This window comes from Adelges cooleyi, unplaced genomic scaffold (assembly GCF_023614345.1).
Source record: "Adelges cooleyi isolate 19-005CV unplaced genomic scaffold, UGA_ACOO_1.1 ACOO_flye_CR_arks_rails_tigmint_CR_PRNA_108, whole genome shotgun sequence".
In the NCBI taxonomy this organism is placed as follows: Eukaryota; Metazoa; Arthropoda; class Insecta; order Hemiptera; family Adelgidae; genus Adelges; species Adelges cooleyi.
This window is the reverse complement of record NW_026095761.1, coordinates 11,335,014-11,349,926: the sequence shown is the minus strand read 5'-3', so window position 1 is coordinate 11,349,926 and position 14,913 is coordinate 11,335,014. Positions and strand designations below refer to the sequence as shown.

The 14,913-nt window shown below is 32.1% G+C and overlaps 2 protein-coding genes across 3 annotated transcripts; one reads left to right on the top strand and one right to left on the bottom strand.

The window, feature by feature from the left end:
- The first annotated feature begins 4,739 nt into the window (after nucleotides 1–4,739).
- LOC126838117 (uncharacterized) lies at nucleotides 4,740–6,893 on the top strand. The gene is made up of 3 exons (XM_050572265.1): nucleotides 4,740–5,314; nucleotides 5,390–5,583; nucleotides 6,511–6,893. Exons 1-3 carry the CDS (start codon nucleotides 5,027–5,029, stop codon nucleotides 6,626–6,628), a joined length of 600 nt encoding a protein of 199 aa, XP_050428222.1. The 5' UTR covers nucleotides 4,740–5,026; the 3' UTR covers nucleotides 6,629–6,893.
- Nucleotides 6,894–7,495: 602 nt separating this feature from the next.
- Nucleotides 7,496–11,862, bottom strand: LOC126838092 (alpha-tocopherol transfer protein-like). 2 transcript variants are annotated; one of them, XM_050572216.1, is made up of 7 exons: nucleotides 11,723–11,862; nucleotides 11,485–11,642; nucleotides 9,451–9,604; nucleotides 8,369–8,621; nucleotides 8,188–8,298; nucleotides 7,886–7,988; nucleotides 7,496–7,799 (listed from the first exon to the last, which is right to left on the bottom strand). In XM_050572216.1, the coding sequence occupies exons 2-7, from the start codon at nucleotides 11,624–11,626 to the stop codon at nucleotides 7,660–7,662; spliced, it is 903 nt and encodes a 300-aa protein (XP_050428173.1). In that variant the 5' UTR covers nucleotides 11,627–11,642; nucleotides 11,723–11,862; the 3' UTR covers nucleotides 7,496–7,659. The 2 variants fall into 2 exon arrangements, with proteins under 2 accessions (XP_050428173.1, XP_050428182.1); XM_050572225.1 differs by having other exon boundaries at nucleotides 11,485–11,789.
- Between the last annotated feature and the right edge of the window lie 3,051 nt (nucleotides 11,863–14,913).

The window sequence follows — 14,913 nt, the reverse complement described above, 5'->3', positions numbered from 1 at the left end:
TGCGACATTTGCTGTCCAGGCGCAATAATAATAATAATAATATTCTATTGCGCGTCGCCTCGACGAGCCCTACACACGCACACACGCGAGACGAAGACGGGCGTCGCTCCGCCCACGCGGCACAAGGGCCCATGCGTGGATCGATATTCGTGACCTCGGCGACGGAAGCCTGTTGCTGTTTACCGTCGTCCGTGTGTTTTGGTTTTTTGGGGTTTTTTTTTTAGTTGCAATAATCTTATTTATAAGAAGTCATTCTTAACATACAGACTATGTCAGATTGTTTTCTATACTTGTTCGCGCACCCTTATCGTTTTCACTAAATGTCAATGTCGACTTTTTGGTATTAAATGTTAAACTACTATTTCTATTTTATGCTAATTTGTACACGGATGAGCAAAATAAATGTTTGTATCTGAACATTTTTTTTCTATACAACCATTTTCCGAGGAGCTGTTGTCAACTAGAAAGCGGACATTTAGGTTTTTAAAAAGTGCAAAATATGATGCTAATAGGTATGCTCTAATAAAAACAAAATATTCTATTAATATTCCATTAAAAACCGGTAATAAATACTTTCTGTACAAAGCTAATAAATATAATTACCTGTTGACTGCTGATTCACTCACACATAGAAACCTGGAAATTGACTACGTTCAAAGTGTAATTTTCCCATTTTTTCTGGGTTTTTTCCTTGATAAAACAAAAAAAGTTTGACATATTAAGTTATAGTTCCATTCTAGATCTACCTTCGGTCTAATTTTCAGACCTAAATCCATAAAACTTTGCTTGAAAAAGTGAAATAAAGAAAAAAGGTTTATGATTTTTTTTTTTTTGGTTTTGATTTTGAACAAATTCTACTATTTTTTAAAAAAAAAAGTTATACAGCGTCGTAATTTTGAGTTGCGAAAATGTAAAATTAGATGTTTTTCTCGATTTTGGAGGGGAAGGGGAGAGATATGATTTAATTTTTTGTCTAATAAAGTACCCCATAAGTACGATTTCTGATCTATAGAGTTGCTACACGAAGAAATCGGTCCAGTGGCTAAATAAGGGCACAAAAAACAAAACTAAATAAATAAATATCCAAAGACAATACCTTCGCAGCTATGCACCGAAGCTAAAAAAAAAAAATAAGTGTGTAAAAAGAGAATAAACAACAGAGCCATACGCACTATTTAAAAATATTCGTGTACAAATAAAGAGACACTTGTGCCGGCGTAGTTGATGTAAAGAATCAAACGTTATGCGGACACAGTTTATATTAAATCAAATATATATTTTCTGTAATTTACAAGTGTAGTGTGCAACATTTCCACCGTGGACTATTTGGTATTATATTTAGTGCGGTTTTCCTTAGTGTTGGGAACAATAGTTGTACACCAATTTTCCTAGTTTTTCGTTGCGCCTAAAATGCAGGTCGGCGGTTTTTCGTGTATTTATTTTGCGGTGTTTTACTGCTCGTGCATGGCGTCGGGCGACCTCGTGGACAAGATAAACCGGCTGTTGGAGTGTCCCGGATGGAAGGCTTTAGGTGAATTGGCAATAGTGCAAGAAGACAAAAGCACCTGCGGCGTAGACGGTTTGCTTTCGGCGGCCAAAGACGGCCAACGGATAGTGACCGCCGGCAACGTAAACTTAAAAATCGGACACACCTGTCAATTTTTGGGCTGCAAATACACCAGAACGTTGATGACCTATTGCGATTACGCGATGGGCATAGCGTATCAGTTCGTATTCATGTCGACTGGATCCGATCAAAGGAATTGTCTAGAAAAACTCAGGCAGTGCGCAAAAGACGGCGTTCGGCTGGTACAGCGTATGGAAAGCGCGCTGTGGGATTTGCGCCGATTGTTTTCGAACAAACCCGTGCAGGAAAACGATTTCAACAAAATCCTAGTCTCCCTGGCAGGCCATTTCCTCGCAAAAGTGTTGGACGAACGCCAATGGAAAAACGACTCACTGGAAATAAACCAAAGCCGGATCCGGGCGATCTTCAACTACCTGGACAAAACGCTCAAAGACCGTTTGCTGCCGTTCTTCAAGAAGTATTGCTCGCCGGTTTCGATGGTCAGCGCGGCGACCGTTTACAAGTTCGACTGGGCCAACAACTACATCTGTCCTGTCACGGGCGCGCAAACGCGCCGGAAAACCGCGATGAGCTACATTGCGACCAACGTCAGGCAGATGGTCAACCGTTTCGTTACGGATTTCGAGAGCATGGGCTTCGAGTACGACGATCCGACGGACTCGAGCGGAACGCTGCAAACTGTGCAAAGCCCGGTGGACGCATTGGACGAGCTTTTAGCGCACGCCGGATGGGTCCGGCAGGACGCTTTGAGTATCGTACGAAAAGGACAACAGTACAACAGGCAACAAGTGCTGTCGGCCGACACCGACAAAGACTTTAACAACAAGCTCAGACGGGCCCATCAACTGTTGAGCTGCCAGATGGCCAAATTCCTGATCGACTGTTTCGTTTCGCACGCCGACATAGGCAACCACTGTTTGAAAATGAACGACGCCCAGAACGTGATAGAATGCCAACAACTAATCGCGGAAACTCTCAGGGACATCGACGTGGTCGTGATGCTCATGCGGGGGGCGTTCATATACTTTTACCAGCTGTCTCCGCTGACGCGGTTGAACAAGGTGGTTTCCGACATTCTGGACCAGTTCGCGGGCACCGTCGAAATGGCAATGTTGGAGCGACCGGCGTACGCGCGCAAACGCGCCCTGGCCGTTTTGCCGGCGTTGACAACGCACACTATGGACATGCAGGCGGTCTCGTCGACGGCCAAACAGCGTTTGGGTCGGTACTTTCAAGAATTTTGCTGCTCGACCAACTACTTGGAAACCATAAATTATCTCGAAGATGACACCACCATTGACGTTCGGTTGGCGAGAGTGACGACAATTATAGCGGACAAACTCAGAAAACGCATACAAGATTTTATGAAACACGATTATCCGAGCTTAGGGTTTGTATACGACCCGTTTTCAAACACCGCAAGTATAATAAAAAAAAACAAAAATAAATATGACAGAACTTTAAAAACCCCGAAATAACGTCCTATCAATTATTTCCAAGTTTTTAATGTCCAAATAAGTGTTTTTTTTAGTGTCCTTTACGTCGTCATACTGTTTACTTGTACACTTAAATATTAATTTTTATCATGGTTGAAATATATAGGTTATTGCACATCTTCTCGACCAATTGTCATTTTCAGAAACAAAATGGCAGCATAAGGGGATAATCAGGTTTACTCTATACTAAACTATTCGACATACTACATAAGTATGTTACTTTACCGTGTATTTCTATACTTGATCCCTTTACGCTTACATATTTGTTTTTATCATCGACAATTTTATGAAGAAGGGATATACGTGCCCCTTTTAGGTTATGTAATAACCTTATATATTTCAATCATGATTTTTATCATATTAAAAAAAAAATGTTTCGTTGGGTATAATATATATTTTTAGTAACTAGTAACTAGAACTATTTTACTGCTTCTTACATGTATTTTACAAATAATTAAATGTAATCTCTATTATAATCAATAACGGACTGGCACCTATATAGAGTTTATAGCGATAAAAATAATAAAATATAATAATTCAAAATGTTTTAGTAGTTTTTTGTATCGATTATCTGGTCAATAATAAACACTAATTTGTATAGGTAATATCATTCATTAAACAAAATTACGATATTTTTACACGTGATGTAATATAATCCGTTTTTAATCGTACCTATATTTAAATTCTATGTACCTACCTATAGGTTAATATTTAAAATGTAACGCAAAAATGTATATACGAGTATTATATATATATATATATATATTAATATATATATATATAATATATATATATATATATTAGAAACACCCACAGATAAGCAGAAAAATTATAAAATATTTACTTTTGTCAAACTGTTTCCAAGATAGGACTTATTTCTTTTGAAAATTGACCAACATCTTTCAGGCGTAGCAGTAGAACAATTAGATAAAACACTTTGTCACAAATATCTAATGCATGTAATTCTGAGTCAATAGCAATATTTTTAGTTGTTCACTTATCTTTACACATCTTTTACTCTGCGGTGCTAGAGTGTTGGTTAATTGTAAAAGTCGAGGGAAGATATCTGTCCCTCATAAACCCTTTACCCATATATACGCCACTGTGCTGGACAATGGACATTAAGGGGACAATAAGTTTAAATGGTTTTATTTTTGAAATTTTAAGATTAAATAGTTAATATAGTTATAACTTAATAATCACGACTTGGCCACGAGGAGCCTTCTAACCCCCCTCCCTTAAATCCTGCCCTGGCCGCAGTAGTCCAGTGTTCGGTCATAGGTTTCTAGATGATAACAAGTTTTCAAGTTACCACTGTGGTTACAACGGTTAATGCGCCGTCGTCCCGTCTTTTTTTTTTGCTAGGTTATAATAATTATGTATGGGTAGCTGGGAAGTGGGAACCGTTGACAGCTTAGCCAGTACTTGTTAGTCTCTACACGACAAATTAGTAGCCCGCATCGGGCTGTATTATATAATATTGTAGTACTAAATATTTCGAATGAAATACGTTTTCCCGCCATTGGGTTTATTTTATTAGCCACGTGGTCACACTGCGGCGGGGTCGTAAATCACGATGTTACCTATGCAGTATGCACGCGGGCAAGGGCTTCGGTCACCGTTATACCTCCCACCAAATGTTTTGAATTTTAACGGTTATCATTTTTACAGCAGCTGTATACCTGTGTTGGGCTATAGTGTGTGTATCCGAAACCGAACAATGCGACATGCGTTTACATATTTTCCGTGAAGACAACTGTGATATTGCATTGTATACGATTTAAAATTTCTTCTTGTACTATTAACATATAATGTTTTGTAAAAATATTAAGTTCGCACTGTAGTCGTTACGTCTTGTTTTTTTTTATCATTTACAAATTTATTGTTTGTATTATTACCTACTTAAAAGGTTTTTTGTTTTTTTAAATTTTTTTTTGTAAAAATGATGCGCCGAAGATTGAGTTTCATCGGCAACGAATGCTGCAAGCCGACAAGGATGACGGAGAGCATTGTCGAGGAGGACATGCAAAGGCAGATACGTGACAGGTTCGACGAAGAATGTCCGTACTCATTGGTCAGGCGAAGTCCGAAATCGAGGAATTGCAATTCGCAAGTATGGCAAGTAGCCGTCAACACGGTGTCGAAAAAGAGCGATGCGCTGAAGCACAGTGTCAGTTCAGTGTTTAGATCCATGAACAAACTGAGGACTGGATTCAAAATGGCAACACAGGTAAAAAATTATTATTATATGTTTTTATTCTATTCAGATAACGTACAGGTTTATCGTATCGTTTTATTGTTTAAGAAATTGAGGCCGACAACTAGACGACGGTTTAAATTAGACGAGTCGCCGTTAACTCCCAATACGCCAAAAACTAGATCTAAGTGTTTACTAGGTAGGACGCCTACTAAAATGTATAGCCCGTTCGCCATCGATACGCCTCCATCTTTGCGTAGAAGATTTGCTTATCGGAGAAACCGTAACACGGATTCTATAAGGTAAATATTATATTATTTCAAAATCGAAACGTGTAGCTAAACTAACTTATTATATTCCAAAATAATTTATTGAGTTTATCGTTGACTTCTTTGTTATGGAATTTAAGTTGTTTGATAAGATTCATTTTTGAACCAAGACAATTTAGTTTTTATTTCATTTAACTACATATTTTCTTCATTAAAGGCTATTGTTTTTAAGTCTTTTGATGCTTAATCAAATTATATAATGTACTACTTAAACTTTGGTATAACTGCTTACCAAGAAAGAAAAATATCACAGTTAAAAAAGTATCTATTTTCTACAGCAAACTATACCTACGTTTTTAGCGATAAATTTAATTTGTAATTTTATATATCTTAATAATTCACAGTGCTCAAATTGAAAAAATTAAAGTAGGGTGACTTTTTTACTTTTACTATGAAAGTGTTCCCCGTATTTATTTTACCCCTAAAAAAACCACCGCTTAATAAAATTATGCTACAATTTCTGAAAAAAATAGTGCTCCTATTCGAGAACTTATAATACATTCTAAAAACATGGTAATAATTATTTAAATCCGCCATACTCAACTTTTATTTTATTTGAGCCACATAAAATATTTTGAAATATTACATGGGCTGCTTAAGTCGAAATGAAAGAGAAGGGGATTTAAGAAAAACATTTTAAATACATTTATATATTATTATTTATTATGTATAACATTTGATAATTTAGTATAAAAAAACTAAATATTTTTTTTTAATTAGTGAATTTTTGATATTGAGACATTATTTTCACTATTTTTGTATCAACTCAATGAGTTCTTTTTGTGCTACATAAAAACAATTGGTGGGCCGCTGGTTGAGTATGGCTGGTTTAAATCCAAATGCTTTTTTTTTTGGTACCTACTTATTTAAAATTATTATTTCTTCTTATTATCGTTCTAGTAATACGTCGGTTAATGGGAAAAGTGAATCTAACAGTGACAATCAAATAAACAATGAAAACAAGCAGCCAAAAAATAATTCTACGTGTAGAAACGAAAACTATGGTAGCTTAATATAAGTATTAAGAAACATTTATACTTCAGTATTATTGTGCATTGAATATTTTAGACGTGCTACAGTTTTTGGCATTACACTACTTTTATTTTTTTTTTAAATATTTAATTTTGTGTTCCTTTTTGTATAAAAAAAATATAAAAATTAGAAGGTATCGAGAAAAATTTACCTACATGTTTTACTCTGTGTGCGATTTTGAATTTTTACAAAATTTGTGCCTAGTAGTACTATTTTTTTATTTTAGTATGTACGCGACATAATTTTTTATTAAATTGGTCTTAAGATGTTTTTAATCTTCAAAATTTCACACAATGTGTACATTTACTATCTATTGGTATCTTTTCTAGATATCTTTACATTTTTTATCATAAATAATATAATATATTTGTTATGATATGACATGGTTATTTTAATTTTTAACCTTCATTAATTTTCTTCCATCTATCCTATTATCATTACAGATTGTTGTACCCCAATATTACTCAAGATAAATCAAGTGATTAACAATTGACTATAAAATAATGTTTTTAATCTACATAAGGTGTGATATTTTTACATGTACCAATAGATAATGTAATAAACTAATAACTTTTATAGGTCAGAGTGTCTATGCTTTTATACATGTCTTTGTTGCTTGAAGTATGTTTATTTCCCTAAGCGTCAGGAACGTGTCAAGTTCTCAAAGATGTGAGGCAACTAAACATGATTATTAAATGTGAGAATGTACAAGTCATTTTAAATTCTGTTTAGGCCGCTTGGTAATGTTTTTTTTCTATGTGTTATTATTGTTAAAACAACTACACATTTTTTAAGTGTAGTTCATACATCAATAATTATTAAAAAGTATAGAAGAATTATAATCAATATAACATTTTTGCATTAAACAGGTATAAATATATTTCTTTCAAATCAATTAACTTCTAAGTATAGGTAGTTCTTGAAATAATTTGTAATAATGTTCCATTTTTTTTTTCCAAACCAATATATTTTTTTGAAATTAATAATACCTAATGAAATAGAAGTAGCGTTCCTTGCTTAATCAATAGCGAGTTTCTTAAATGTACCGTCAGTTCCAAGATCATCGGTTTTCTCTGAAAAAGGACGTTTTGACAAATCTGCTCTTGGCCGACTCTCGAACCATTCTTTGTTTTGTAGTAAATGCTCAATCAGTTTATCTGTAAACATATTATGTCAATTCATGTATAATTGTGTGTGTGTGTGTGTGTGTTCATTATATTTTATGTAAGCTGTAAACACTTACCTTCCATTTCTTCAATTTTTCCAGCTGAGCCGCCATATTTTTCTGGTAAAACATCCTTAGAAACATGTTCGTAAAGACTATCGTATGTGTCGTGTACGAACAACTGCAAAATACAAATATATTTAGATAAATATCAAGCGCAAAAAGTTCTTAATACATTTCTGTAAGTAAGTAAATTTTAAATGTGTATTATAACGAGAAGATTTTTTTTATCTGCTTCCAATATGACTGGGAGCGATATCTTGTTACTTTTTTTTTTATTAATTCTATTGGAAAATGTAAAATATTAATTATGTACTTACTCTGTCCTTGATTTTGTTCGGCAAAAACATTTTGAAGAAGTTAATGAGACGGCTCATGAACTTAGGTGGATTCACGTAGTGAATAGCTTTTACTCTCAACGGGAATGCGTCCTATAAAACAAAATAAAAATAGTTAACGATTATTGATTGAGTTGGGAAGGGAAACTACATTTTTACTTACAATGGTACACCGCAGAAGATTTTTGGTCAAAGTCGGGGTACAGGCCAAAAATTGATTCAAACGAACGAACTCCAAATCTAACAGAATTATGTTTCCATACATTGGTGTATCTTTCAGTTCTAAATCCAAAACTGCAATAGCCGTTTTAATGATCAGCTGGGCTTCAAATTGATCGTCATCAGATGTGGGATGGGTTCTTGTGCAAAAAACTCTCTCACCGTTTGGTGTTAGTTTCGGGAACAAACTCATATGTCTGGAAAAAAAATTAAATTAAGAAATAGAAGGAAAAAAATAGGTAAGAGTGTAAAACCCCAAATTTTGAATTTATTATTTATTATAATTACTACTAGGATGTTTATCCACTCTGAATTATACCCAAACAAGACATAAATTCGATTTACTGTCTAAATTTCAAATCTGCAAACTTTTATTGCATTATTTGCATATTTGATACTTTTAAGCATATATTCGCCTATATAATGATTATTTCTAGATTTAGTAACATACTTGTAAGTACCTAAATAATTATTAAAAATGTTCCATTTTATTGTTATCTTTAAACGTATTTACCTACGGCTATGAGCTATAGACAATTATACACACTTTTAGAAAAAGTATTAAACGAAAATTCTGGTTATAAAATTTTGTAAAATAATCCTCATTGGTCTTTTAAATTTGAAAACATCAGCAACAGCAACATTATTACAAATCAATGTTATCCTGATATGTAAAACACTTTTTTACTTAATTAAACTTATTTTATGTCAACTTGACATAATATAAATAATAACATTGTCAAGTCAGCTATTTGAAAACTCAGCCGATTCTTAAAACATTTTAGCCGATTTTAATAAAAGCCTATGATTTTATATTTTAACATTTAAAAGGGCATATTTTAATATATTTTTGGTCATTAACAATCGAACTCGAGTTATAACTGAATCAAACATATTATTATATAAAATGGTCGATTTCAGAGGCCATAGCCTATGGCTACACATTATGCGATTTCAATCTATTTAGGTACAGGGAGTATCCTTAATTTTTTTTTATATATACATGAGTGTAACACTACAAATTACCCGTGGTGAGCAGCATTTTTTAAATCTTGTTCGCTCAATCCACCGAAAAAATCCGGTAGCTCTTCCCGTACGGTGAAGTATGCGTCAATTACTTGTTTCGATCGTTGTAAATTGTATTTGCAGCCTATAATGAAATGAGACAACCATTTCCTATCTGGAAAGGAAATTTAAAATTAAATCATTAATAATATGCGCAATCAAATTACAACGTTGGAATTATTATTTATTTGTACAGTTTAAATAGAACTAGTTTTTCAATGTTGTTTCAATATAGGTACCTACCATAATAATATTATGTACCTAATAACTTATTTGAAATATGACTATATATTTGTTAAAATGTCGTTTTTTTTTAACTTTTAACATCAACTTATATTCTATTATGATTTATGTCAAAGTTGTGCCTATAATTCTATGTTTTCATCGAAAAACCAATATCGTAATGATAATTTGTATCAATACTCAATGTCAATATCCTTGTTGACTACCTACATGTTATCAAGGTGGTCTGGATTTATTGGAATAAAAATCAACTATTATTATGCATCCTACAGCTGATATAATACTCGTAAGTTGTTTAAATAACTGGTTTTGTACAAATTTTGTTTCTTCGTCATATGATGTACCTTCTACTATGTCGTTTCTCTTGGAAATTAAAAAAAAATAATCAGGATGGGCTTACATTTATGTTACATTTTCCCAACGTAACATATAAAATGTTTAACTTCTCAAATTATAAATAAGTGAAACACGAATGGATCAAAATCAAATTTAAGTGAGTCACTTACCCCGTCCAGCTAAACATTTTAGCTGAATAGAAAAATAATTTAAATATGAATAACCGTTAATTATTTTTTTTTTTTAATTATAAAACTTGATGAAATTTTTAAACAAAAGAGTGGTTAGGTAAGATATTTTTTTGATTTTTTGTGAGTGTTTAACTGTACTACACATATACTATAGTAATTGATAGAAAATAGCAGATGACTTAAGGAAAGTTAAGAAATGAGACGGATAGGAAAGAGTAGTAGACCTAACCTAAGCCTTCTTCGATTCATGGGTGCAACTAGAATTAAATGTATGGGGGTGCGAACATTTAAATTTTATTCATTTTTTAAATTTATTTATTCGTATGCCATAAACTATAATGGGGACCGACGTCTTAACAGAAAAAACATAGGTAAGAATACAAAGATAAAAAAACCAAATATAGATATAGCTTATAATTATATTTTAATATCCAGGCCAGCAATTCACTCCACTAGTCCCTAGCCAGATAGGCCAGCTATCTGTAATATTACTAATCACAGATAATTAATCCGTTCTCAACTATCCATATTCGTTTAATTATCAATAAAATAAAAATAAATATTTTCAAGATAATATTCTATTTTTATATTAATAAGTAGGTAATGACAAACAAAATACCTAACAAAATGTTAAGAAAACAACAAATTCAACAAAAATATCTAGCTTAAGATAAATGAAACAAATGAACACTTTAATTTTTTTGGGGGGAGGGGGTGCTAATTTTAAACATAGGGGTGCTAAAGTACCCCAAGCGCACCCCTCCCCTCCCCTATCTCCTATTGGTGGCGTTAATGCCTAGAATATCACTGTAGTTTTATTGATATAAGCAAATTCAAACCGAATATAACAACAATTATTATTATTATTAACTAGTAACGAACAACGATTTGCACTTATATCTATATTACATACTTATAAACCTTACTTTAGAATTTTGTTTGCAACACCCCTCCCCCCTCCAATTTTATTTATGTGATGTAAAAAATAATTCTGTGGAACTTTGGGTTCGATTACTCAACCCCTTCATGTGCCGCAACGGGGTTGAAGTTTAACCAAAGTTATATTTTATGGCATTTATTTAAAATATCAAAATTAAAATAGCATAAAAGTGTTTAAATACAATTTTTAGAACTTATAGGATATGGTTAAATCTAAAAATATTATTTTAATGTTTTTTTTACCATCCTAATATATATATATATAATTTTATAAATAATTATATACCTGTGACGTCGGGTAAGTGCGGCTGCTTGGTGAGCCATTCCATGAGCTGAGTGACATCTTCTTCGATTCTCTCTGGCGGCTGATAGAATTCTTCGGCTTTCAGTTTCTCCAGTTGCGTTTCGCTGGCCGGCAATAGTAACATGTTTCCGTGTGCTATTCTGTCGGTGTAAATAATAATAAATTGACTGTTAATAATATATATATATATATATTGTAACAGTATAATACGAGTGCGTACTCGGTCGTAGGATGTTAGGAATGGTCAGACAATCAGTACGTCTGTGAACAGTATGTGCTCGTATTAAATCGTTTAGTTATTTACGTTGAGCATTGGAGCTTCAAGCAGACCCGGCCGACCTTCTTGCGTCTTCTGGTTTTCTACGCTAACCTGTTTTACAATAAGCACATCACCCAAGTGACGACCATAATAATATAAAAACGTACAGTTTACTTGTTCTGGGCACCGAGTATCCTGTTTAAATTAACAGAAAAGCCGGTATCGGCCGAGACTTGTTTGATATCCTTGAAAATCGTTTTCGTTTTATTGCCATTTAACAATTAACTAGGAAATGGAATATACCTACGATACATTACAGCAAATCGTCCATCTGTGACCAGACGATGTTGTCTACAAGGTATTGTGTAAAATATAACTATTGATTTTCTGGCAAAAAAAAATATAAAACGAATACATATCTATATGTATTTGCACCATGTGCACATACACACTTTCATTCGATTTGTCTATATGCAATACTATTTGAAACCTGATCAAATAAGAACAGCTAGAACTGTGTGTAGTTGATCGATCGCCAACAAGTTTTCTTCGATATTTTTTCTATTAAATTTGTTTTTTTTTAAGTGTTTTTCCTTCATAAATTACATAGTCAAACCAATTCAATTTATTTTTAACTCAAAACAATAACCATACGGGTTTTTACTTTTTACGACTACAAAATTGGCATTGAGACAATAAGTTAATGGACATAATTGTATTGAATCTAGTTTCCTGTTAAAAACAAATTAACAGAATTAAATTAAAAATATATTAAAAAACCTCGGAAAGTTTTACGTCCGGAGACCTGTATGATGCAACAAGTTATTTTTATTGTCTACATTTTATTTCCAAATTTAATGACAATTAGGATAGTTTTTGACGAATAAGGAAAATTTATATGCAATTTTTTTTTAAAAAAGTATTCAAAATCTTTCAATATGCTTGAAAAATTATTAATGCTGTGGTGTTTTGAGGTTGCTGTACAGCACATAATAAAGAAATGTTTTCTTCCCATAAAATACAATAATTGACAATTGTCTCATCATGTATACATCAATGATAAAGTAATGAGGAGGCGCATGTACATTTCATCATTAATGACCTGTGACCTTTTTTTTATTATATAGAATTCCCCCTTAGATTTAACGCTTCACTGCATGTATTTTTTTTTTTTACGAAAAAATTAGAAATGATTAATATTATAATACAAAAGTTGGGGATATAAAAAAAAAATGTTTTATTAACTTTTGAACGAACTTACGTACATTTTAAGTCTCAATGTATATATGACCTTACATGCATGGAACACATCTTATTATTACTATTAAAAAATACAAATTAATTCTACAGTTTTATTTTAAATTCTAATTAAATTTAATAATTTTTTTAACATTCTAATAATTATTTTCTTGTTCATTTTGTATGAAAATCTTCAAAACACGTCTTATTTCTACTAACACACAAATATACATTACATTTTATACATTTTACAAATGTTTGAGATTTACATGGTGGCATTTTACAAACTCTTCTTGTATCTACAAATTGCGGCCAATGATTACAATCCTAAGTAATACGAATTTCAAATTATTTACTAAAAAAAATATTATAAATAAATAGGTACACCTCGTTAACGTCTCGAGAAAATATTTCCAAAAATTCATCATCTAAATCACAAAACTCGTCTTCGCTCCCATATGGAATGTTTAAAACTTCATTTATGTCTTTATTGTTAAGTTTACTCATTTTAATTTCAAACAAATAAAGAATAAAAACCATCAAAAACGAAAAATAAGTAAAAATAAACACCGCTGACTTGTACCTATAAACCATAATGACAAATGCATGGAAGGTCATATGTGACCGCGGTAACAAAATATCTGTTTTATAATCAAATAAACATGGTTGAAGATTATCAACAGTTCATTCTGGTAAAGCAGACGATAACAATACACGTTATATTTTTTTCAACACCATAGATACAATTTTAGTATAATAAAACACAGTACAAACATCGTATTCCACAGCTATTTTTGTAGTAGCCACAACTATATAATATATATGCCATTTTTATGTGTTTACTGCATTCTATTGATCAAAATCGTTTTAAAAATCGATAATTCAGTTATTTTTCCGACAGATAGCAATGTAACAAATTACATTCAACCATAATCAATAAGTTATATCAACACAAATAACCTAATGCATATATGCACTTACATGCAGTGAAGGGTTAAAATATAAACTCCACCAGTATATATTTTTTTAGTTTTTCTTTTTGATATTATGTTAACACTTGTATGATACTAAGATGCGGTCTTAACAAGTTGTATCATCGTCATTTTATTTTACAAAGTGATAATTCTGTTGATTTTTCTCAAGGATTGCCTACATTTTGGCTCTTAATAAGTAGGCACGAGTGGGTCCTTTAAAACGCATATTTATTGGCCACGGCCCACGAGCAGTTTAAAACATTGTAATACCTCTTTTTACCATATTTAAAAAATAGTATTGTTTTTTTACTGTAGGTATAGGTTGCATGCTAGGTAATCCATGTGTGTATGTATGCATATATAGTACAATTTAAAATATCTAATAATTTATAATGATCGTTTGTTAATTATTTTTATAATGATGAAGATTACGTTACTAATCACACAAAGCTAATATATCGAAAACTTAGTTTTAGTTGGTTTTTCATAAACACCTCTTTCAAGTGGACCAACTGTCAAAATTACAAAAATTACATTTTATCCCCGTAAAATCTGTTTAAGTTAAAATTACTTTCTCTTTCACTTATTACAATGCACTGTATACAGTAATACATTTACATTCTTTACAAATAGATATAGACAAATAGACTATATTTTACTATACTTGTATTAATATGAGGTATTCTACGTCAAATTGTACCCCTCTTGAGGTTGGCCGTAAAAATTCCATTTCATTTTTCCATTTTTTTTTGTTCAAAAGATTTGAACAACAGATTTAAAACAACGCGTTTAAAAGACATTATTAATTGTTGAAATATAGTTAATGCTCTTTTTCAAGTATCTATAACTTAATTATAAAATATTGAGTAACAGTGGAAAACAAAAAAAAATTGTTTAAAGTGTTCTTTTTGCAATTGACACAAAAAGATTTGTACATAT